General features: G+C 43.2%; 1 protein-coding gene across 1 annotated transcript in view; it reads left to right on the top strand.

Moving 5' to 3' along the window:
- crppa (CDP-L-ribitol pyrophosphorylase A) overlaps positions 1-23,639 on the top strand; it is a 38,225-nt gene extending 14,586 nt beyond the window's left edge. The window contains exons 7-10 of the mRNA XM_061081494.1: positions 2,241-2,318; positions 2,446-2,538; positions 5,928-6,056; positions 22,813-23,639. Coding sequence (XP_060937477.1) covers positions 2,241-2,318; positions 2,446-2,538; positions 5,928-6,056; positions 22,813-22,917 — 405 coding nt within the window. The 3' untranslated portion in view covers positions 22,918-23,639. The remainder of the gene's footprint in view (positions 1-2,240; positions 2,319-2,445; positions 2,539-5,927; positions 6,057-22,812) is intronic.
- Positions 23,640-23,909: the final 270 nt, after the last annotated feature.

Here is a 23,909-nt window from a genome sequence, read left to right as displayed (position 1 = left end):
CAGGAGAACGTGAACACTACAGGTTGGATTTCTATGAAACTAGAAGCTCATTACATTATGGAGTGGATCTGGACAAAGGTGAAGATGTGATCCAGGAATCACCTCCTTCCCATCACCAATTTCCCAGGGAATAGTTCAAGGGTCTTCTTATTGAAAAACTGGCATAGTTACTGACTGATATCTTTGAGTGAAAGAAGTTTTAATTTAAGGGAACTGTTCTCTTTAGACAAAGGGCCATGATCAGCGGCACCTGAGTGGCAGCAATGTTTCAAAGTTTCTTATAAGGAAATGTGCCAGTAAATCATATTTTAAGTACTTAAAGTATCACAATTTGAGATATTTTTGTCTTAATTATTTAATACTGAGACAATTCTACAGTACTTTTCATGCCTTAATAAAAACCTATTCGTCCGATAATAGGGAAGGTTTTATAAAACTGAATGATAAACTCCTTTATACGAGTGGAAGCAGTTTGTGTGGGCGGGGTTATCTCTTATAATTAGGATCCATTATTCAGACATTTGGCCGCAGTGGATTTCAAACAAGTGTTCTCTCTCTTGTCACTAATCCTGTTTTATCTTGATGTACGATAATGTTCTTCAGTTCCACATCAAAACAAGTTCTCCGACTCGTGTATCAACAAAGTGAAGGTTTTAAACAAGTGCATCCGTCATTTAGACACAAAGAAACTGGGTCAGACTTCAAATAGGGAACAAGATTTTCTTTTTGTTTGTCGGTTCTAGTGAAATGATGAGATTTGCAAGCAGTTTTCATTTGCTTCTCAATGATTTCATCCGTCCATGTTCGTCCATCCATCTACCTGCTGCATACCTGAGGTCGGGTCATGGTGTCAGCAGGAGAATTAGGGTGTTCCAGATGTTCCTCTCGCCTTCTGTTTGATCCCGAGGTGTTCCCAGGCCTGATGGGATATGTAGTCCTCCCAGCGGCACTGGGTCTACCCCAGGGTCTCCTTCCCCAAAGCACCTCAACTCCGAGCTCCTTTTGACGTAAAGGAGGAGCAGCCAATAAACTTTATAAGTTGCCAATATGTCCGCTTAATTCCACTGGCTCCCAGTAGCAGAGAAACACAGAAATATTACGTCTTTGAGTAAAATGTCAATGTTGAATTCTATGTCACTAAAATGACAAAGAATTGCTCTCATTCTGAACCCAGTTGAAATTCAGCTTGGTTTCTCTCTGGTGAGCTGGTGTTTGTTTTTCCTCGGTCCCGGCCGTGCTGTGGTCGTCGAGCCTTCGCAGCTTCTTGGCTCTTTGTTCTGTTCCCTAAATTTAAATAAACATTCCTTCTTTGGGATTTCACGGCCACGCTGGTTTACATCATGTCAAATTTCTTAAACTCCGCAAATCTACATTTTTCGGCCTGAAAATGATTTTCCTCCCGAAGCCACGGGCGGTTTATCTTTCGGGACCAATTAACCCAGCGACATGTGTTTTCCATCGTCATCTCACATTTTCAATTACTCTCTGTTATTTTAATGGGTAGAGAAACTGTGTGTCAAAGACTGTGAATGTTTATTTCTCTGTTTGTCTGCTGCGTGTGTGAAATCAAAGTACCAAGCTGGAATTAGAGGCGCAGCACCGAAGGTGAATGTAAATCGGACGTGGCGGACGGACGCTGCTCGCCGCTCGCCGCTCGCCTCTCGTGTTCCAGCGCTGAAACTAAACGGGATGACGATCAGGACCTGAATGTCCTGGTTCCTTTTGAGCGAAAAAGCTTTTACGATTCTTGGCCGTGCGTCGGCCTTCAACTCAATTTGCAGAGTAATGAAATTTGAGTTGGCTTGTGTATGATTAGCGTCCCCGGCTTTTGCATATGGCAGAGATCTCCTGCCAGCTCAGAAGGATAAAGGAGCCCAGAAATGATTTTTTGACCTCTTCCATTTGTTCTAATAAGCTTCCGATTACAGCTGATGGAAATAAACCACTCACTCACACAGTCTCAAGTGTATTTCTTTTCTTTTTTCTCTAATCTTGAAATGATTCATGGCAGAAAAACAGGTGGGGGTGGGGGGGCAGTCACACCATATGACTGAAGAAGTGTCTCAGACAGGAACCAGAAGCCTCTTGACCTTTTGAGCCCCGGAGTCGATCCGTCACTCGACATCACAAACGTCTCTGCTCTGCCGCGGCCGCACCTGCTTCGAGTGACATCACTCATCGTCCTTTAACCAGCGGAACGTCAGCTGAACACTGAGCGTCCGAGTGTCTCTGTGTTGCAGGAGCTGGACCTGGTCTCAGATCTGACCGGGGACAACGGCAGGTATCTGTCAGAGGAATGCAACTTCATCCACGTTTCTGTGAGTTCCCATTCCAAGCATAAGCTTTTCTACGAAATAAAAAAACATGATTTGCTTCGACCAAAACATGTTTTTAGAGAAAATTTGACCTTTTCTTAGCCATGTTTCTTTATCCCCTTGTCTCCAGATTGATGGTTCCTGTTTGTCTGAAGTAGAATCCTTACTGAAGGATCTGGAGGCAGCGAATCGAGCTCTTCTTCACCCGCTGGTGGTCATCTGGGTGAGTTCACACACGACTTAGTTTTATTAACAAGGACGAAGCTGGATCCCAAATTCATGATACGCACTGATTCTGTAATTCTCCTGGAGGACGCTCACTACCTGTGAGACCAGTGTGGTTGTTTGTCTTTTGTTTAATTTGGCCGAACTTTAATCAGACCTTGTGTCTCTTCAGACTTCAGCACAACTGCTACTATTGACTGAGGTCGAGTTAAACACGACTCTGAATCACTTCCACAGATTGAATCAACCTTTCTCTGCCTGTTGGTGAACACACAGGACAGATTGAGTTTCAGTGAGGTACATGTAGCCATGTACGAGGTGAGCAAACTCTTTTCCTTGTAGACACGTCACCTGTTGTCCACCTCAGGTCCCTGGAGAAGCTCAGTGGCTGTTTAGAAACCGAACCCCTCTCCAGGGGGGGGGGCCGCCGCCGCAGCTCGACCTCGCTCGCTGTTTCCCCTCGTTCAAACTTTCACCGCTGCCAGAGAATCACAGAGACGAGAGAAAACACTCAAAACAAACTGAAATCTGCTCAGAGAAACATTTAAATATTTGTGAAAGGCCTGTTTATGCTTTTATTAAATTTGAGGACTTGACCCCTTTTCAACTAACACACACAGAGCAGGAGTCAAAACAATGTCGGGTAATGAGATGAAAATAAACCTGCAGATTTTTCTACGACAAAACACGTTTCACTCAAGAGTTCGAAAACATGTAGCTCTGGTTCAACCGAGGAAAAACCCTGCACCAGTTCTATTCTATTCTCTTCTATTTCCACTTCTTCAGGCAAATCAATAATAAATAACAATATAAAACCTAGTTGCTTTCTTCCAGGAGAATACATCTGTAGAAGTTTGAGGAGAAAGAAGAGAAAAGTCAGTTCTATTCTATTCTATTTCCACTTCTTCAGACATTGTATTCACAAAATCATTAATTGCCAGACAAACGGCAAAGAAATAATAAATAACAAAGATTAAAACTTAGTTAAAACTTAAAGATTAAAACTTAGTTAAAACTTAAACATTAAAACTTAGTTGCTTTCTTCCAGGAGAATATATCCTTGGAAGTTTTAGGAGAAAGAAGATAAAAGTCTTTTCTATCAGAGGATCCCACACAGTCGACTCTTCAGTCTGCGTCTAACCTGATTTCATGGTCACATTCGAACGTGAGTAAACCGAGTCTGGGAAGCAGCGACTCGGAGAAACCTGAAGCAGCCGCTGAGTTTCACGCTCATAAGCGCTGCGGCTTAGTTCAGGACCAGAGAGTGTTTTTCTTTTTTTCTCATACGAGGCTGCAGTTAGTTTACATACGAATCTGGTTATGAATCGCAGGTTGGATCACCTGGTTGTGATCAGCTGGGGGGGTGATTGGGTTTGAAGTGTAGGTGGTAGCCCCCCGGGGCAGACTAGGTGACGGAGGTCACTGTTTCAAACAGCCTGTGAAAACGAGGTGCCATGGCCTCGAGCAAGGCATTAAAGGCCGAACCCCATGTTGTTGATATTAACACCTCATGTCTTGTGTTGTTAGGTTTCATGAATCCATCGTGGACGTCTGCTCCAGGAGATTCTGTTTGACATAGATGCTTGTTTCTGACTGACAGGTTGAAATCATGTGTCTGTAACTCAAACAGACGTTTAACTGGTCACTGTATTACACAGCTAGTAACCATAGCAACCATGTTTTCACGTAGATGACAAGATGCATCATGAGCGTAACACACAGGAATATTCCACCTGCACAACCGATGCACCAAGCAACTGTGATACCTACATGTATACGTAGTTAAAAGCAAATATATTTATATATTAAGACATAAAGTACACAAGAAAACAGTAAAAATACTAGGGTTGTCCAGAGAAATGAGTAAAAAGTATACCTAGAGGAATTAGTCAGTTCTAAATCTCACTTTGATGATTTTAAAAGTTTGTCTGAGGCCAAAATAAACTGCAAACTTTGTATATTTGTCATTTTTGCTTAAAAACCAGCATAAATAACCTGATCATCAAAATAAGCCTGATTATTTTTCTGTCAATCAACTCATTGACTGATTGTAGCAGCTCTACATTGGTTGACATTGGGGAGTTTCTATACGTTCGCACATGTAAGTCGATGAATATCATTGTCACTGTTGGTGCGTATGAAAAGAAGATCTGTCTTCAAAACTTGTTTGGCTGTAAAAAGTTTACGATTCAATTTGTTCGTGGAAACAAAGTGATTTATGTTGTTGTTACAAAAGTCGGCTTCAGTGTTTCATTCGACTCAGAAGAATCCGTCTTCAGATTGAAAAACACCTGATTGATTTTCAAGCCCAAGTATTATAATTACATGTTTAGAGCAGATGTCTCGACTCGTGTGAATCGACTTCTCAACGTCTCACTGTCACAGGATTTGAGGAAATATGACAAAATAATTGCAGTGAATAAATCTCAATGTAAGTGGGACGGTTATGGAAATCAGCTCGCAGGGATGACACGGGAACGTGAGCCAATGTGTCTGGATTACAGCGTTTAATTGGTGAACAATAAACCACAGAGATTTACAACTGAATGAGAGTCTTTATATCCTCAGACAGGACCGAGCATCAACCACACAGCCCAGCTCGTGCTCCTCAAATCCTCCCTCAACACAACCCTTAAATAAACAGGCCTGTTGAGTCGCAACATGTTTGAACCAAGTATTTTAGAGATGAGCTGTAATTGCTCCATAAAAGGGAGATAATTGCAGTTCTGTGTGGAGTAACCCTGTGGTGGCCGGTGGCGTCTGATCCGGCGTGTTGCCCTTTGTTCTGTTAGGTGCAGTGGTGTATAAAGTACTTGAAAGCCATACTTGAGTAAAAGTACAGATATCTTACCTGAAAGTGACTTCGGTAAAAGTAAAAGTCACCCATCAGAAAATGACTTGAGTAAAAGTCTTAAAGTAGCTCATATTAAAAGTACTTAAGTATCAAAAGTATCTGGTGTTGAAATGTACTTAAGTATCAAAAGTAAAAGTACAAGTACCAAAATTAAAAATGCAAAGTGCTTTTTATAGTAGGCCTATACAGACACAAAACAACCCAAAATGTTTCTCCCCAAGATTTATCTCAACTGACTGAAAAATTATAACAACAATATGAATATAATGAATATAATGTATAATTTTACAAATTTTGAACCCGAGATATGAGAGAGAGAGAGAGAGAGAGAGAACCAACCTCCGCTGCTCAAGTAACGAGCCAGTTTGAGAATGTAAGAAGTAGAAAGTACACATATTTTTGTTCAAATGTAACGAGTAAAAGTAAAAAGTCGTCAGGAAAAGAAATACTCAAGTAAAGTACAGCTATGTGAAAAATCTACTTAAGCACAGTAACAAAGTATTTCTACTTCGTTACTTCCCACCACTGGTTAGGTGTGTTTGTGGCGTCCGGACGAGCCGGTGACGCCCGAGCCGGCGGCGGCGGCGGCGATCATGGGCGTGGCCTCAGCAGCCAAGCTCAGGAACATTCTCCTCTACGGCATCCGGCTCCACCAGTCAGAGGTGAGTTCCACCGGCTTCTCCTTTATCTTCTTTTATTTCCTCCAGTTCCTGCGCTCTGCATATTTGAGAGAAAGCCAAAGTAAACAGAACAGCAAACGTCTTTCAAGTGTCTTTGTTCACAGTGTCTGCTCTCGTTCCTTCACGCTCCGGGCGAGCTCGTGTCTTTTATCGCCCGGGTGCATGTGCTGGTGTTCGTGCACACGTGGACGAGCGTCTGTCTGTCGTTCAGGAGGGAATCAACGTGTGGCTGCTGCAAGTGTGATTTAGAGGAGAGGATATCAACTCTTCACCTCCCACCATGTGTGTGTGTGTGTGTCATGTGGTGTTGTTTGAACAGAATGCCAGAAGGATGAACAGCATACAGAGGTGCTTTAGGTTTTAAAAAAAAAAGTATGACCACCACACGCGTGGGCCGGACCTCCACCGTTCAGCTGTGTTGTCATGGGAACCCTCCGCCCGGGCTCGCCAAGCGCTCACCGGAGTCTTCAGGGTGGATGCGGTCGCCCCGACAATCCACAACTGACAGCTCGGCAATTACAGGATTATATACAGTTTTGAATTATTCATCTTGCACAGTGAGAGATGTCAGGATTCATGCTACCAGAGCCGTTGTGTCAAAATCACAACTTCTGGTCCAGATGTGCCGGGCAGAGCCGGAGACGAATGTTGAATATTCACGGCGTCGTTGGCCCTAACATTTGACATCTGGTTTGATTTGTGTTGGGAGATGTTCTGCAGCAGGGTGACACGTGAGGCTTCCTGGCGGATGGATCACTTCACAAGTCAGTGGTAAAAAAACCTCTGATCCTTGGGGCGAGCGGATGTTTGAGCTGGTTTTTTTATTCTGTCCTGAGCGAGTGAACGATGAGCTGAAGGAAAGCCCGGTCCTCGTGTGGCCGACGTCACGCTGTCGTTTAATTCAATCGTGTCCAATCACCGATGACACACATCTGAGTTCAATTCCACTATCGCATGTTGAGGGTCATAGTCTTTCTCAGAATGATGGCGGGTGAATTAGCTTCAGCTCCTCTGAGGGAGCAGAGCGGAGATGATTCGTGTTTTAACCGTGATGAAACGTCCTCCAGGAGACAGTGGAACAGCAGAATCCAGCCCAGTATAAATGACTGTTGGCCTTTTTGTTATAACGAGGATGATTCTTCCCAGATGGGCTCATCCGTACTTGTCGAGGTTTCCTGCCAACACGTCCTCTTTGCGTGAGCATTTGTCACAAAGCTTGTTTCATATCTTTGCTTCTAATAAAGCAGACAAGACAAGAGAGAATAACTCAGAACTGGGAAGACGGACGACATGATGGCTCCTCAAAAAGTGGAGCCAAAGTGTCTGGATTGCCGCCTGCTGATTGGCTGCAGTATGGGTCGTAAACCCTGCCTCCTCCATGTTAGTGGATGGGTCTGTTTGAATGGAAATATGAAATATAACAAATTATTTTGAACAGATAACACCTGAGATGGTTTCTGCACAGCTCTGTTTCCCAGGAGATGAGTTTATTTACAGTTTGTTTACAGCTTTGTTCTGTTTTATGATAGACAATTAAAAGTTTTTCTGTTTGAAAGTCTGAAAGGGAACCCAAGACACAATGATTTAATAATTATACCTATGCTGCTGTCTATAGTTTGACAGGAATCAACATTCCCCATTTAACCATTATGGATGAATGTGTTTATTTATGTTTGACACTGTAAATTATAGATTTCCTTTTTCCTTTTATTCGTCTTTGTGGCTTTGGGCCTTTTTTCTGTCTACCATCCTCTGCACCACAGAATAAAATAACATTAGTCCTCCTCATCATCATCATCATCTCAACGAGATCTTAGAAATTCTTCTATGTTGTTTCTGGCTCTCGGAGAAACTTTATCATGTTGTCAAACATCCACCAAAGTGCCTGCACTCACCACAGCCTCACAGATAACATCTGAAACGCTGCTACAGGCCAGATTAGCATTAGATTTGTTTTTCTTTCGGTGCATTTTTGTGAAAATAGTTTGTGTGGGATAATTGCTTATGATTGGCAACGGCAGACGCCAGTGAAACAAAGCACAATAGCCGAGTTGGAGCCATAATCTGTGAACATCTGAACCGCGACGCTGTTATAACATGTTAATGGGCGAACTCCCTAATCACCACCACTGAGTTGCCCTTGAGGAACCATGCATTAGAGCTGCTCACTGAATATATAATGCTGAGGCACAATTGGGGTTGCAAAATTCCGGGAATATTCAAAGTTGGAAACTTTCCATGGGAATATACGGGAATATACGGGAATATACGGGAATATACGGGAATTAACGGGAATATACTGGAAATGTTGTGGGTAATTTATACTAACTGTATTTACCTTGTCATATACAGACATAAATATAAACATTTTGTTGTGTCATAGGCTGATTTGAGTCCTGAGGAAACTTTGGGCACTTGACTATATGCTTCTGCATCGTTGTGTCATTCTTAACATAGGTCTTTGCACAGTATTTGCAAATGTACACAGCCTTTCCTTCTTCATTGGATGAGGTGAAATGTCTCCACACATGAGAGAGTGCACGTGGCATTGTTCTGTAGAATAAGATGAGAAAAAAGTTTGTAAAAAAACACTAATGCAATGCCAGAGATATAAATAGTTAGACAAACAATTGGAATCGTCTGTAAACATATTTTACAATTGATGGATAAATGAATGGAAATAGGCTAGATGAACAGATGAACAATCCTCAATCAGCATGCTAATATATTTTCCCGAATAATATCATTGAAACTTACCTGACTAGTCCTGCACTCTACAGCAGGCCTCAATAGCCCTGCAGTAGAGTGAAGGATGCTGGGAATTATCTGTGCATGTGATGGAAGAATGCACAGTGGAGGGTTGAAACTCAACGTTCCATACATCTTTAAAATAGAGTTTTGAATGATCTTTTTATTTCTCAGCGTTTAATTTGCGTATTTTTTTTTTTCAAAATTCCCAAAATTCCCGAGCTAAACTTCCCATGGAAAGTTTCGGGAAAGTTTCCGGAAATTTACCGAAAACTTTCCGCCACTTTGCAACCCTAGGCACAATAGATGGGAACATAGTTCATACGAAACTCTTTGAATAAAATATTTAATTGTGAGTGTTCTCGTCTAAAATCACCTTTAAATGTAAAAGTTGTTCCTCTGATAAAATCCTCCACCTCTTGTTCTGCTACGTCTTCAAATTGATATTGCAAAAAAAAAAGTGGGCTGTGTAAATATCAGGAATCTACTGTAGAAATCACTGAGGTAAATATTGTTAAAAATGTGTCGGGCTTTATCCGGGCATCAGTGAGGATTTGTGTCTTATGAAGGATAATATTTGTCCAGACATGAAGCTTACTTTTCTGGATTTAACTGGAAGGTTCACGTCGACCAGGACAAGGGGCCAGGACACAAGAACTTCTATTTCACACTACATTCAGAGCTGCATATTACTAGAAATTAATCTGTAGAAAATGTACATAATCTCCAATTTTCATATGAAATACCCTCCTTTATTTTCTGAGTGGAGTTTGTATGTTGACCCTGTGTCTGTGTGGGTTTATTCCAGGTTCTCCAACTTCCTCCCACAGTTCAAATACATGCAGAGAGTGATTCTCATTAAGTATCTAGACTGAGGCCGCCTCAGTTTCATGATGATCCAAAAATACATTTTCACTCCTTGTGATAACATAAGATATCTTTAAATTGGTGTTTAACCCTGTTGCTCTGTTGTAAACCTGTGTGCAGCACTAGTGCTAACTCACACAAGTGTCAATAACGGTTTTGCTCCACATGCATATTTAACTCCATAGATCCTTCTTCTACCCTCAAATAATATCCAGTATAGAAAATGGATGTAATTCTGTGTCCTTTATTTTCTAGCTAGATGGAAATTCAAGGTTTGAAACCGAAATACGCTACAGATTTAATTTTTCTTATCATTTCTAAAATATCTCATAAATCCCCAGTTGATGGTAGAATAAAGGAATTACATCAATCCCATGTGCACCTTCCAGATTTTTTACTCTAAACCTTGTTAAAGAGAATCCCCCCGTTAACAAAGAGCCTCTTTTGTTCCTCCCTAAATGATTTCATCCTCTGACACGACTGCTTGTTGTCAACTGGGAGAAGAGCGACTGGGGAAAGCGTTTAAGTGCCTCTTGCCTCTTATTATCTATCACTCCGAGGAATTATTGGACGCACCCACCGGCCTGGAAAGGAACAGCCACTTCGCTAATTGAATTTTAACCTTTTGACAGTTACAGTGCATGAGCGCATGGAATTGCGTTCGTCCCAGAGAAGTCGGGGGGGAGAAACGATCCCCCCCACTGACCTTCAGCCATGTCTCCCTGGATAAAAAGTGAGTTTTTCTCAAAGAAGGTCTGGAGAAGAAGGAGAGGAGTAAGTGAAACAGATCCACGGACAATGAAGTGCAGTCTCTCTCTCTCAGGGGACGTGTGATCAAAGCACTCCTTTAGAGTCCTTTTCCGTTTATGTTGCCTCCTCTTGTGAAGATGCCCACAAGCAAAACACATCAGGTGCAATCATAATGTGTGAAAACCTCAAACCGGTCCAGAGATGTTGACGGAGAACACTCGGACACCGGATCCTCATAAACTGACACGGTGTTGTGAAAGCGGTGACGGTATACGCTATCGGTGTCGGCCGTGGCGATAGGAAGTGTCATGGGATCCGTCCTCGCACAGGGTCCCGGCTACTTGTCATCCGCTGAAAAGGGAGTTGTCACAGTGATATATGGGTGTTGTAATCCCTGCAGTGAGAGCCCTGATGTTTACCCAACCCCATATTTCCTCCTCCTCAAAGAGCCCTGGCCGGGAATCCTAAACCTGAGAAGAGATTAGCCCGGGCAGGAAGAAAAGAGAGGGAGAGAAAGGAGAAGAGGGAGGGGATGGAAGAAGAAAAGGATAGTTCTCTATAGGTGTATTCTCCTCTACCTGTTCAGATCAAGGTCTGAAAGGCAGACAGGTGAAACCATACACGACCCGACGAAGCTCTTGCTGTGACACCGGTGGAGTTGTACCCTCGCCAGGGTCAAGGGACATCGGGACGACTCTGTGGTTTCAGGACAGAGACTGGGTCTGACAATGTCCTCTGCTGGTGGAACCACTGGTTTTAATCGGGAGACATGTGTGCATCTTCGTATAAATCTATGCAAAACATAGACTTCATGGTGACCTGACAGAAAAATTACAAAAAGGTTTTATTGATTGTCTTAATTTTTGGTTTTTGGCTAATCCTATAACTGACTCATTGTTCCAGGTCTAAACACTAAATTCTTATTAATGCTACCTCTACATTGCTTTCAGAGATTGTGACTGTACTTTGCCATGGTTGTTAAGAAATACATCCACTAGAGGGCGCTGTAGAGAGGACAGATTCACATGCTAGCAGTCCACCAGATTCACTAGGCTGCACCATAAGGAAACGTGAACAGGTTTTTAACATCTAATGAAATAGTCCCTATGCTAAAGATAGTGATTTCGCAAGGTGAGCTGATGGCATCATGTTGTGAAACCTTGGATGTGTGTAATATAAGTGTAGCCTGTGGGGAAAGGCATCATAGCTCCTATTGTTAGGCATTAAAATGTTTTTTCTCATGTTTTTGTTTCCGTGATGCCCATTGAAAGTATGGTTATGGCTTCTTTCCCTTTTAATTCTATAGGGCCCTTGTCTTATTCTCCTGACATAACCGCCCAGGGGCATTGCCAAGATGGCTGCCTGAGTGGCGAGACATGCCTTTAGGGACTCGCCTAAAGACTTGTCGTCCCGAGAGACTTAGAATTGAGTTAATAAAGTCATTAAAATGCAGGTTCCACTGCAGAGTTCAATAACCAAAACCTGGTCCTGTAGTTAATGCTCTCAAAGGAAAAACACATTCCTGGAGAATTTGCTAAACACGTCGCCGAGGGCAGATGATTTCTCCAGAGATCTTTGTCCACACACTTCTTCTCACACTAAATCTCTCTGGCGACACACGCAGCTTATCGTGGTTAGGTCCAACAAAGCAGGAAGGTGAAACCCTACACAAGCAACCCAAGCTGTTGCTGTGACACCGATGTATTTGCACCCTGGCCGGGTCAAAGGAGATCAGGGACGGCTGCTGCCTCCGAGGCCTCAGCACACTCCAGACCTTTCTCTGAGCAAATCCAACAATCGCCCTCAGAGGAATTCCTGGCTGGTGTGATGGAAGGGAATGGGATGGTTTAATGTACCCGAGAGTCTTATCATCATTCCAGTTCATAAGTAGAATAGCACTCAGAGCACAGACCTCCGCCAAGGGCCCTGTTTGGCAATGTCAAAGAATGTGATAAAGGAAATTCCCCGGTTCTGCCACACTGTGTGGATCCGTGGCTGAAAAATCATAACCCCCCAAATGAAACCACATTTAAATGCAACACTCATTGATATCAGTTCTCTGAATATGTGATTTTTCATCAAGATCCATGAATTATTCTTTGGGAAATCGGTGGAAATGTCCAGAAATGGAGACGATGATGAAAAATCTCTTTGTATGAATCTGCACCAAAATGTATTGATTCATTTGGTTCTTTTTTGGCCAATGTCTCATCCTTACACCAAACAAACAAACAAACTAACTAACTAACTAACTAACTAACTAACTAACTAGCGAACTAGCGAACTAACGAACTAACGAACTAATGAACTAACGAACTTACTAACTTACTAACTTACTAACTAACTAACTAAGTAACATTTAAACCCACCAAGCAACAAAGGGACAGGGGTGAGAGCATAACTTCCCTGGCGTCCTTAACGAAATTTGCATTCGTGCTTCTTCTAGTCAAGGTTGTCTGATAACTGAAGACAAAGTTCAAGCGAGGACTGAGGAAGAAGTATCTTAACTCTATCTGTAAATCTAAAAGCAAGTCCTGGATATATATCTAGTGCTCGATTGGGACTCTACAGTTTTCCTTCCTCCCCTGGAACTCAAACTCGATCATCTGCCCTCAGCATCAGGGTAACAGTGCAGAACCCACCCGGCTCCTCTGCTGTTTTTCCTAAGCACTCGTCTTTGTTCTGACGATTATGTCTTTAAAGCTTTGTCTAAGTTCCCTCCTGGAAACGTGGATGATAGCGCTCGGCTCCCTCTGCGAAATCCTGACATCTCCATAAATACAGAAGCCCGGGGATCCGACCCCTCCTCGGTGATGTATTTGTAGAGTGTCGGGGTCAGAGCCTCGGAGGAGCCCGGCGCTGCTGCAACATGTGCAGGATATCAAGCCTGATCTTCCATGCCGAGAGTGCTCCAGATGTGTGAAACTTGACCACTGGAGTTTGGCTCAAGGAATTAGACATACCAAAGCGTTTGTTTACTCGGCTTTGATTTCTGAGATTAAAAGGAGCAGCGAGCACACTGTCTGGGCTGATGGGACTCGACTCTTGACTCGGCTGCTTACAGACAACTGGGAAGTGACATTCCAAGAGGGAAGGAGTGTTCCAAATAAACGGCGTGTTCTTACGGAGGATTAACGTGAACCAGCTTTTCACAATTAGTTTGTAAACATTCAATCAAACCCAGTGCGGTGAAATACATGTCTGTGTTTTTGTTTTGCCACTCGCCGGTGAGCTGTTTCTGACCACCCACCGGAGTCCTGGTTCGAGTTTTCCCTCGGCTCTGCAGAGATTATGTTTTCATTTAGCAGGCCTCATCAAAGCCTGTTTCCCTGGTGCTCACCTTCCTGCTCTGCGAGTGCACATATTTGTGTGTTCAGTGTATTGAGATGAGGGGGAAACACCAGCCAATGCCCTCGAATGCTGGAAAGAAGGATCTGCTCTTCAGTCAATTTTTGCAAATGAAAAAGGTGGAAGTGGTGAATGCTCAGGGGGCGAATACCAGCGCCAAGGCTTAACAAGCTACATTTGAATACCAGAACATCTGATTGCCTGAAACTGGTCATGACCTAAGGAAAAATATCTGAGTCCTTTGGCAGTAGATCTTCTTTGAATCATTCACAGTCATGCCCAGAGCTTTGGCCTTTTGAATTGATCACATTGCTGCTGCTCCACCTTGAATTGCAACAATAGAAAACAAAGGAATAACTTATTTTGAACCTTCTGGGTGGTTGAATGAAAAGTTGGTGAAGCCATGTACAAGATAACTTAGCCACATTTCTGATTGCCCTGAAGATACCTACACCACCCAGGTTCTGATTTAATGATCAGCCTCAGATTTCATACACAGACGCCACATCAGCAACACAATAAAGATATTTATTATACGCAGATGAGCCACACTACAGTCAGATGCTGTAAGACATGCGCTGAAGTTTGGATATAATCCTGAAACTTGCAGGATACAAATGTCTCAGGATACAAAATCCACTGGTCAGATTAAACACAAGCCCATACACTTCCTGGGGAAACCCCATGTGGACTGTTTTATCTCCAACACATACACTTTTAACACTTTTTACTTTAGAGTCTACACACAAAGCTGCTGCAGCAACAGCCATAAATCCTTAATGCACAACCATAAATCAGCTTTTTCTGCTTTGGGGCAAGATCTTACTTTCCACGAAATTTCAGAAAAGTGAACAGCACCGGATCAGATTTGAAAAATGGCTTTTTAATGGAGGAATTGACCAACCAAGTGTTTTTGGAGCCATTTCCCAGCAATTTGAAAGTTCAGTCGGCTAGTTAAAAAAAAAAAAAAAAAGTGAAAACGGCTGGTGAGTTTTGGGAACCGCTGCTGAAATCAGATTTACTGCTCAGATTGAGAGACTATAAAGTCATAAAGACCCCGATTTCAAGGTTGGATTCGGGAACTTAAATCTGGTCTTTTATTTAATGTCCTCAAATGAATCATCCGGTCCTGGAGTTTCCCGACGACGGCTCATGTGAGAATCATTTTTCCTTTTCCAGTTTTTCTCGTAATTGCCCGTTCTTGTTCTCGCACTACATCTGTCGAGCCACACGACCTCGTCCTCCTGGTGTTCGCTCTGCGGTGCACCGAATATTTTGTCAGCACTACAAAAACATGGGGTTGCACCTATGTTTATATACGTGGCTCGCTGCCTACTTCAAATCACAATCTCCTACTTTGTATTGAGCATGAAAGTGAGGGCATTAAAAGCCTTGGCCAGGATGTGCACTACACGTTGTCGGGTGTTGTGAAAGGTTCCTGCACCTGCCTCTGACCTCAGATGATCCACGATATCGCCTTGTTTTCGGCCTGTCTGGTTCTCTGTAAGTGATACAGTGTGATAAGTAAATGAGGCATCCGTGAAGGGTGTGTGAGCTTGTGGGTCTCTCTCACCACATGTGGGATTTGGTATGTCCCAGTTCACAAATCCCACCCATGCTTTCATGCTTTCATACCTCCTCCACTGTGCCTCCATTGTTCTTGCTCACTGTTTTGAGGTATGTCTTTCGGTGAGATGAATTCAAACAAAGTTGTCTCTCACCGGAGCTTGTTGGAAAACTTCCGACAGAGGGGATCCGCCGGAGAGACAGACCCCCTCTGTGTCCCATTCTTAGCAGGGTTTACCTTTTCTGAAGAGGGTACACACAGACGGAGAAGTTGTACATTAGACGTGACTCACAAAATGCTCTGTTTGCTCACTGGTCGCCCCAGACAGGATATTTTGGAAGCCCGTGTTGAAAGAGCTTTGCCGGTGTAGCGTGAAAGACTCTGTGGCAGCGATTGTTCTCGCAGTGGCTTCTGAAAAGCAGTTATCAGTACAAAAGTTTGCTTTTTCTATGGCTGGAAAGTCTGAGGGAAGTCGCAGTCGCTCAGAAGTCGGGTGGGATGCAGACGTATTCATTTTCCTACATTACGATTCCTTTCAGATGAAGTGAGGCAGAGCGGGAAGGACACGAGTATCTAAAATACAGACGCCGCTCCGGCAGCGACACTAAGTACGTTTTCACGAAATTCAATAAAATAAATTCCCCTGGAGAGGCTTCATCTGAAAGACGTTTGAAATAAGACTTTTGTCCTTGTCATCTCAGTCTCAGCGTGGAAGCAAGCACATTTTTATATCTACTTCTAAACCCTGGGTGTAAGCATGATATTCTAAAGGTTGTTAAGACCTAAAGCTCAGCAGTGAATATTAGAACTGTCTGGAGGTTTCTCCTCTTTTCTCTTCTGTGAGCCTAAAGCTCCTGAATATGATTTGTTGGGATTATTGGTCAAATTTACCTTCCCCAAGCAGATTATGATTTCATCTGTGTGTGTTTGTTTGAAGGATTAAATATAAATAACTTGAAACCTGCAGAAATCCTGAATAAAATGTAGTATTATTAGTCACTGTGATACTTTTACTTATGGATACAAGCTCGTCTTCAGTTAAATGATAATAGAGGATAATAATTGTGTTCAACTTCTTTCCCTCTGACTGTCACACATGTGTGAAAGTAAATATAATAAGCAATAATAAGTACTTACGAAGCAATTAAGTAGCAATTTTGCACTTAAACGCCTCCTCGTTTATTTAAGGTTTTATGGTCCTGCTTGTGTATTCTTGTTTAGTTCCTTCCCTCTTGTACTGATTCTAAAAGTACGAAACCATCCTAATTATCAATTAGATAAAGGTTTAATCTAACATCTAACATTCTCTTCTTCATTTAGTACTTTTATCTGTGATATTTGAGGATTTAATCCCATTTACCAGCCTGTGTTCCAGTCGGTACAAACTCCTGCTGTGCAGCCGGACATTCTTCGGCTGATATTTCATATTTTAGGGGGGAAGAGTAATTTTAAAACATCTCCAGACATATAAACATGAAGTCCTCGTCCATTGTAAACATCATATAGCTTCAATAAAGATCTGCAATGAGACAGAATATATATTATCCCATGTGGAATAATGAGATTTTCAGACTTTAATATTTCCTAAGTGGAAATAAAGGAGGTAACAGTGGAAATGAAGGCATTATTAAATGCACCTCTTAGAATTGTAAAAAAATGTATTTCCCTGCCACCATTGTTCACTATCTCAGCGAGTCTCTACCAGACCTCGGCTGTGTAAAATCCGAGGCTCTAATCAGACTTTTGGGACTGAGTAATTGGACCTGTTCCCTCTTTCTCTCCTCTCTGTTTGGCCCCCAGCTACTGCCTGTCTTCAATGATACACAGAGAGGGGGGGGGGCACCGGGACCACAATACCCACTCAGGGACGAGCTGTCAGAAACCATGAAACACTATCCTCCCTCAAACCAAAGCACTGGGTGTTTTGGAGCAGAGCTGTTTCTCCGGGATTCAACACGCGGGTCATTCAGGGAGAAGTTTGTTCTCAGGAGAAGTTTCTCTTGAAAGACTCCCGTCCTCATGCTGATGTTAGTAATGATACTGCCCTCAAGTGGATTCTGCAGCTATTAGAGCTGCTGCACGCTCATATCACAGAGGGGGGGGCAGTGACATGATGAAAAGAGGCGATAAAAAACGCTCTAAATGTTCTTGGCCGTGTGGGTTATTGTAGCTGGTGTCACTCTGGCAGTTCTCTCCAGTTCTCTCGGCTCCGGCTCCGTGCCCAGCGTTTCCACGGGCTGTTTTTCAATTAGGACCCCGGCGCTCTTGGCATTTCATGAAGGCAACAGAAGTGGAAGCTCTCAGAAGCCGTCCTCGGGGGGGTTCGACGATCTCGGAGTAAATGACGGCGGCGTGCAAATTGTCACTGCTGAGGATCCTAATTGCCTGAAACCTTTGAGCTTCAAAGCCGGCTCGTCTTGTGAGGGCCGCTCCTCTCCTCTCAGTCTCAGATGGAAAAGGTTGATTGCGTCTGTGGCATTTAAGAGCAGAGAAAGTCTGAGGATTGCTTATTGTGTGGTCCGCCTGGGACCTGTCGCCTCATGACTTGTCAAAAAATCCTCCCTCCCCCCTTTTTTTTAAACTGTAACGCAAAAATAGAAGGTAGTGATTGAAGTTCCATTCCATAAACTTGTGGTTGCCGCTCGGGAATAACAAGGCTGTTGCATGTGTTGGTGCATTCACACACATGGGAGTGATTGAGAACATTTCGCTCTTGGTTACAGTCCGGTCACATGATAATATATTGGGGTTGTTTATGTTTCACAACAATGCTGCTACTCAGTTCTGTATTATGACTTTCTCCTGGACTGGAATCCGGTTCTTTGCTGCGTGAAGTCAAAATAAAAAATGAAGAAACCCCCATAAAGCCCCCCCTACCCTGTGCTCCCTCCATGCATGCATGACTCGGATCCTGTGGTATTTTCCCCTCGACACCAGTTCATAATATTGTTTGCTGACAGTCTCTGTTTTTTAAAAGTGAAATCTGTCAAGAGGAACTTTGTAAATGGCATCGAAGCCACCGAGGGATCGGACGTGTCGGTAATCGATGTAGCAGAAGACGTCTGTGGAATTTATTTTTAGATGATTCACGTTTAATATGGCGAACGCTCCTGCTGATAGTCCTTCCACTGATGTGAATAAACGATGATACGTGTGGCTGGGAAATCCTTAGCGTGAGGATTTGTGGCAGGTAATGATTAATGAAGTGGAAAGTGAGTTTCCCTCACGAACCCATAATCGTAAAGAGAATCTCGTAAACAGAAATCCTCGTACAGACTGAAGTCAAACTCTGGAACATGGACAGATGTCTACCTGCGAAGTGAGAAGCTTCTAATTGTATTTTACAATTAAATGTAGATAGCCTGTTATATATTTGAAGACCAATGTCGTCTGTATGAATATGAGAATGAAACAACAAGGAAATGTTTGGACAATCTGAAGTGGTACATAGCTGTTAATATTGAGGTGATATAATATATAGTAATTGTTGATTTTCAATCATGAATACTGACGTCTGTAAATACACACTTAAATATATTTCCCATATTATAACACTCATTCTTGCCAGAAGTGCCATTTGAGTACTTAATGCTTTATGTACTAATTTCTAGATTTTTTTCAAGACCTCTGTGAATCTGACTGAGGGACTCGGTTTCATCTCAAAGGTTCAGCTACGCCTTCACTTCAGGTTTTATCTCATGTTTATCCAAAGGCCCAGACGTCTCCTCATGGTATCTCCATGTCCTGCTAGAAGAAGACAGACAGTGGAAAACCCTCTCAGTCAACGCTGGAGGACATAAGCTCTGATGATGATGATGATGATGATGAAGATCTGGAGACATACAAATCCCTGCAGGATCACATTCCACCTCAGTGTGTCTGCGAAGGTGCAGGCTTATATTTAGATATATATGCATAGTCATGCACAATGAAGTGTGTCCCCGGCTCGTGCTTTATTTAGGACTTTTATACGTCTCAACACAACGAGCCAGCGAGCAGCTTATTAGCAATCTGCTTTCTTCATCCTGGACGGCGCTCAGTGGAAAGAGGAGGAGCTGCACCGAGCGCCAGCGGGTTGCACGGCGCTTGAGAGCGTGCACAGCGAAGCGAGCAGCGGTTATTCCATTTGCAAACTTCTGAAATCTGTGAGATATGCACACGTCTCCTCTGCGTGTGTTGCCGTGGAGAAACTGGATCCGTGTCGTGCTTCTCTCTCCACCACATTTCGAATCCTGAGTGACGGCTTCGATCCGTGCCACGAGTGGATGAAGACCTCACATCGTATTTGTGTTCCGCTGTGCAAGCAGCTACACGATCTAATAACAATGCCGTTTTATGAAGCGTGATTCATATTTCAAAGGCCCCAGTATCTGGAGTGGAAATAATTCAGAGCTAAGGCTTAGACAGGCTTGAAACTTTGATCTTGATTTGCCTTTTTTTTTTGCTTTTCTCTTGGTTTCTCGTGTGCAAACTGCTTTTTTATATTCTGCCTTTAAGAAAACAGACGTCTCTAATAGAGTCATTAGCTGCGGTTTGACGGTCGACTGTCGAGACACCCGCCGCTCTCGTGACTTTCCCCTGGTGCTCGTCAGTGCACTTGGGTGGTAATCGTCCGATGATCGAGCTCATCACATTCATCATCCCCTCGGCCTTCGAGCTCCTCCTCCTCCTCCTACACACACATGTAACGTCTCACATACTTTGCGTGTGAAGATGTAATTGCTTTTAGATAACTATCGGAGGAATGCTTTGAAGATCCAAACGAGAGTAAGACGGCGTCAGATCGAGCTCAACACTTTGATACGTCGCTCCCGACTGATCTGGGATGAACCGATGTGTTATCGACTCACAGATGAAACCACAGAGCAGGAGAACCTCGCATTTTTTCTGTTTCTTTTGATTCTTCTGAGCTTTTTTTGCCAACTGTGAATAGAACAGCGTATTATTCTAGCGATCACATTTTGTTTTTCTGTTTTTCTACATTCCCCCCGTTGCTTTAATCAATGAGAAGCCTGAGTCACTGATCTGTTCTCCCTGGGTCGGTGTGGAAAATCCATGTCATCTGACTCCTCCGCTGGTTCTGATTAGGGACCAGTGCTCCGGGACTTCTGGATCCCAGGTCTCTTGCTCCCATTAACCACGGTGAGGTTCTGGTTCCACGCTCATCGCCCTCGCACCTCGTCGTGTTCCCGTCCCCGATCAACCCGAGCCGCTCGGTGGATTCGGTTTTCACGGCCGAGAGACGACAGTCGATCCTGCTCTCGGTTTCCAAAGGTGTGAGACCGCTGACACGTGGCTGAGAAGCAACAAGCGTGAGGAAACTGGATCTGACGTTTTACGAAAAGCAGAGATTCTGTCTTTCTAGTGGGAGATATTTATAGAATATCTTGTTATTTTCCTCTGTGGAGGTTAGAACCAGAACAAACTTTTTTCAATCCAGCTTTAATGATTTGATTCCACTGGATAAAAGAACAAGTGTCAGACTCGTTTGTGTTTTTCTTGTCAAATAATATGAAGCAGATCCAAACCTGTTTTTGATGATAGTTAAAGGTTATTACAACTTTTAGTAAGTTTGGTTCTGTCTTCTCCAAAGTAATCATCACCAAACTCACATGTAGTTTCTGTTGTACCTTACATGTTGGACTTGTGGTTCTAGAAACCTTTCTCTATATATTCTCTCTCTCTCTCTCTCTCATGTTGTTACATCAAAGACTTTGTCCGAAGTCTTGTTAAACACCACGAATCATTTAAGACAAAGTCCAGGTGAAACACGCAGCCTGAATCCATGTGAGGAACAAACTGGTGGTTGGAGCGAAGTGAAGTTCACTGAACTGCAGCACTTTGTGAAAGATGGAAAACAGGTCGTCCTCGGCCCTCGTTCGAGAAACCGAATCAAAGTCCGGAGTGGTTGTTGCCTGAGGAACGGAGTCAGGGGAGTGGAACCATTAAAAGTGCATTGTGCAGGCGGTTTGTGGAGAAAAGAGGAAGAAGAAAGAAATACAGAAGAGAGGAATCACGAAAGCAAAACAACCACAACAGACCGACAGCCGACCACGGTCTCCTTTTGTCTTAACGTGCGGTTTGGTGTGGATCTGTCCAATATCATGGTTTGTTCACAAGCTTCAGAGGACTTTGAGAAAAAGAAAATGAAAGTGAGTTAATTCCGTGGTGTTGTTGTTTCCCCTCCTTTGGGAAAATTGCTTCCGTCTGTTGATTGAACAAAAACCAAGTAAAGAAAAACAAGAATCCTCCCACCAGAGTCTGTGATGCAAATACAATGATGGTGATTTGAGGTTGTAATTCAATTCATCAGAGGTGGTTAGGGTTAATCAAGTACTACAATATAAAACCCATTTAACTCAAACCACCTTTTACTTCAATTAAAATAAAAGAAACATACTAGAAACGGGGCTAAAGCAAGAAAAGACGTGTGAGCATGTAAGAAAGTCAGAGAGGAAACGTGCACAATGAAATGAAAGAAGTTTTCTTAATTTGAATGATTTAGAGGACAGCAGATGTTTTGTTTCTCTGCTTCCTCATCAGTGATTCTTCATTTTCTAACATGTTGTTACTTCCTGTCACGGTTATTCGCACTGAGCCTCTTCTCCGAGTCGAGTTTCCCTCTCGTCAATTTCGTATCGATACGTCTTTCTTTACGGCAACTTGTGTTGCGTCTAAGCTGAGAATCTCCTGCTGCGTCTTAATATGTGAAACTCAAGAGAATGTCCAGACCCAATTTTGTAGACATTCTCTGTAGTTCATGTCTGAAAACATCTTTTGTTGTGTGTGATTTGCACTCCTACATTTACAACAGGGAATCTGAATTATTGCACATTTAGGTTGAAATCTGTCTTGACGTTTGGAAGGCGGCGTTCGATGATGCTGTTTTGAAAAAAACAAAAAAAACAACTGATAATTCCCCTCTATAATGCATTAAAACAAAAGTAATGAGATTTCTTTTGTAAATTCGAGTTAAAGCATCGTAGAAATATAAATACTTGAGCAAAGTACAGAGAGAATATGAAACAAGCAGGAGGATTCTTATCCTCAGGAACATCCTCGAGCTTGTGGGAAGTTCAGCTTCCAGGACACCCGTCACTCTTCATCACTAAGTGGCAGCTAAAGCCAAATATTAAACATCATTTCCTTCTGAACAACGCGGGTTCGGTTCGACTCTGCTTCCTGCTGGTTTGAACTGGCCGCTCACGCTCACTGGATTCTGCTGGAAATCCCTTAAACTCAAACTCTTGTGCAAAACATTTGTAATGTACGCCTCAAACCGAGCTCGTGACTCGTGAGAGAAACGATCAACGTGAACAAATGTGAGTCTGCGTGAGGGTTTCTGAAGTTTGCTCCTGCAGCGTCTCACTAACGAGCGAGGCGGTGCGTTGCTAACGGGTCGTTCTGTGGTTTTATGTTCTCTCTTTCCTCTCTTTTCTCTCTCTCTCTCTCTCCCAGGACCCCGAGCGTTGGGAGAGGTCAGTTTCGAAGGTCGCTGAGATCACTTCAGCTCTGATCCGGGAGAGGAGCCCCGCCTTGGTGGGACAGCTTCTGCAGGCGTGAGGAGAAACAGCAGCAGCAGAAACAGAAAATCCCCTCATCATGACTCAGCGATCCTGAGGGATGAGACGCTCACATGACTCCTTCTGGTCCGAGGGGCTCGGGGACACAGCAGAGGTCCAGATGTCCTCACTTCTCCTCCCGAGTGGGTGTCGAGCTCCAGAAACCCGGAATCCGACTCTTCCCATGATGCAACTCCACAGCTTCTGTTGTTAAACTCTGTTGCTCAATCCAAATCCCCCCCCCCTCCAATTTGTACGAGCAAAACAAGACTTATATAACTAGAACGGCCCAACAGCCCTTTCATTATACATCAGGCTGTACCAGCTTGTCAGATTTCTTTCAATAAGATGAACGAATCGCTGGGAAATCTGTGAAAACGTCAAAGAAAACATCCAATATCGCAATTTTATAGGTAGTGAAAACAATAATCCTGCATCTGACGCAGATCTACAGCTGAATAAAATGGAAATGGGTTGTGTAGTTTTTGTGTAATCCTGCAAATAAACAAAACAAACACACACAAAAACAAAACCGAATGAGTGTGAACAGGAAGTGAAACCAGATCTAAAAGACAACATTACGTTATGATATGAAAGTGTCTTCAGGGACGACTCCACCCTCACAGAACTGTGTTTGTTCAATAAACACTCAAGTGAGAAAAAATAAACTGTAAGATGTCTATCGGTTCATAAAAACTCCTGTGTTCTGATGCTGAACGTTAACATGTGATATATTTTTTGTACTCTATTAAATCTGCTTGTTTTTCAACCTCTGCTGTACCTGTGCTCTTCTCTCAGGAGACGTTCTCCAGCTGTTAACAATAACATGATGTGTACTCAGGTGTGGAGGAGGTTTGAGATGCAGGTCTGCTCGTCTGCTCGTCTGTCTGCGACCTCATGCATCACTGCAGCACTTAATGAAGCAGCTCAGGAGGAAGAGGAGGAGGAGGAGGAGGCCCCTGTTTCCTGCAGTGACCCGACTCTAACACCACC

Source organism: Limanda limanda, chromosome 11, assembly GCF_963576545.1.
Source record: "Limanda limanda chromosome 11, fLimLim1.1, whole genome shotgun sequence".
Classification (NCBI taxonomy): domain Eukaryota; kingdom Metazoa; phylum Chordata; class Actinopteri; order Pleuronectiformes; family Pleuronectidae; genus Limanda; species Limanda limanda.
Note: the sequence above shows the minus strand (reverse complement) of the source record. Positions and strands in the feature narration are given on the sequence as shown.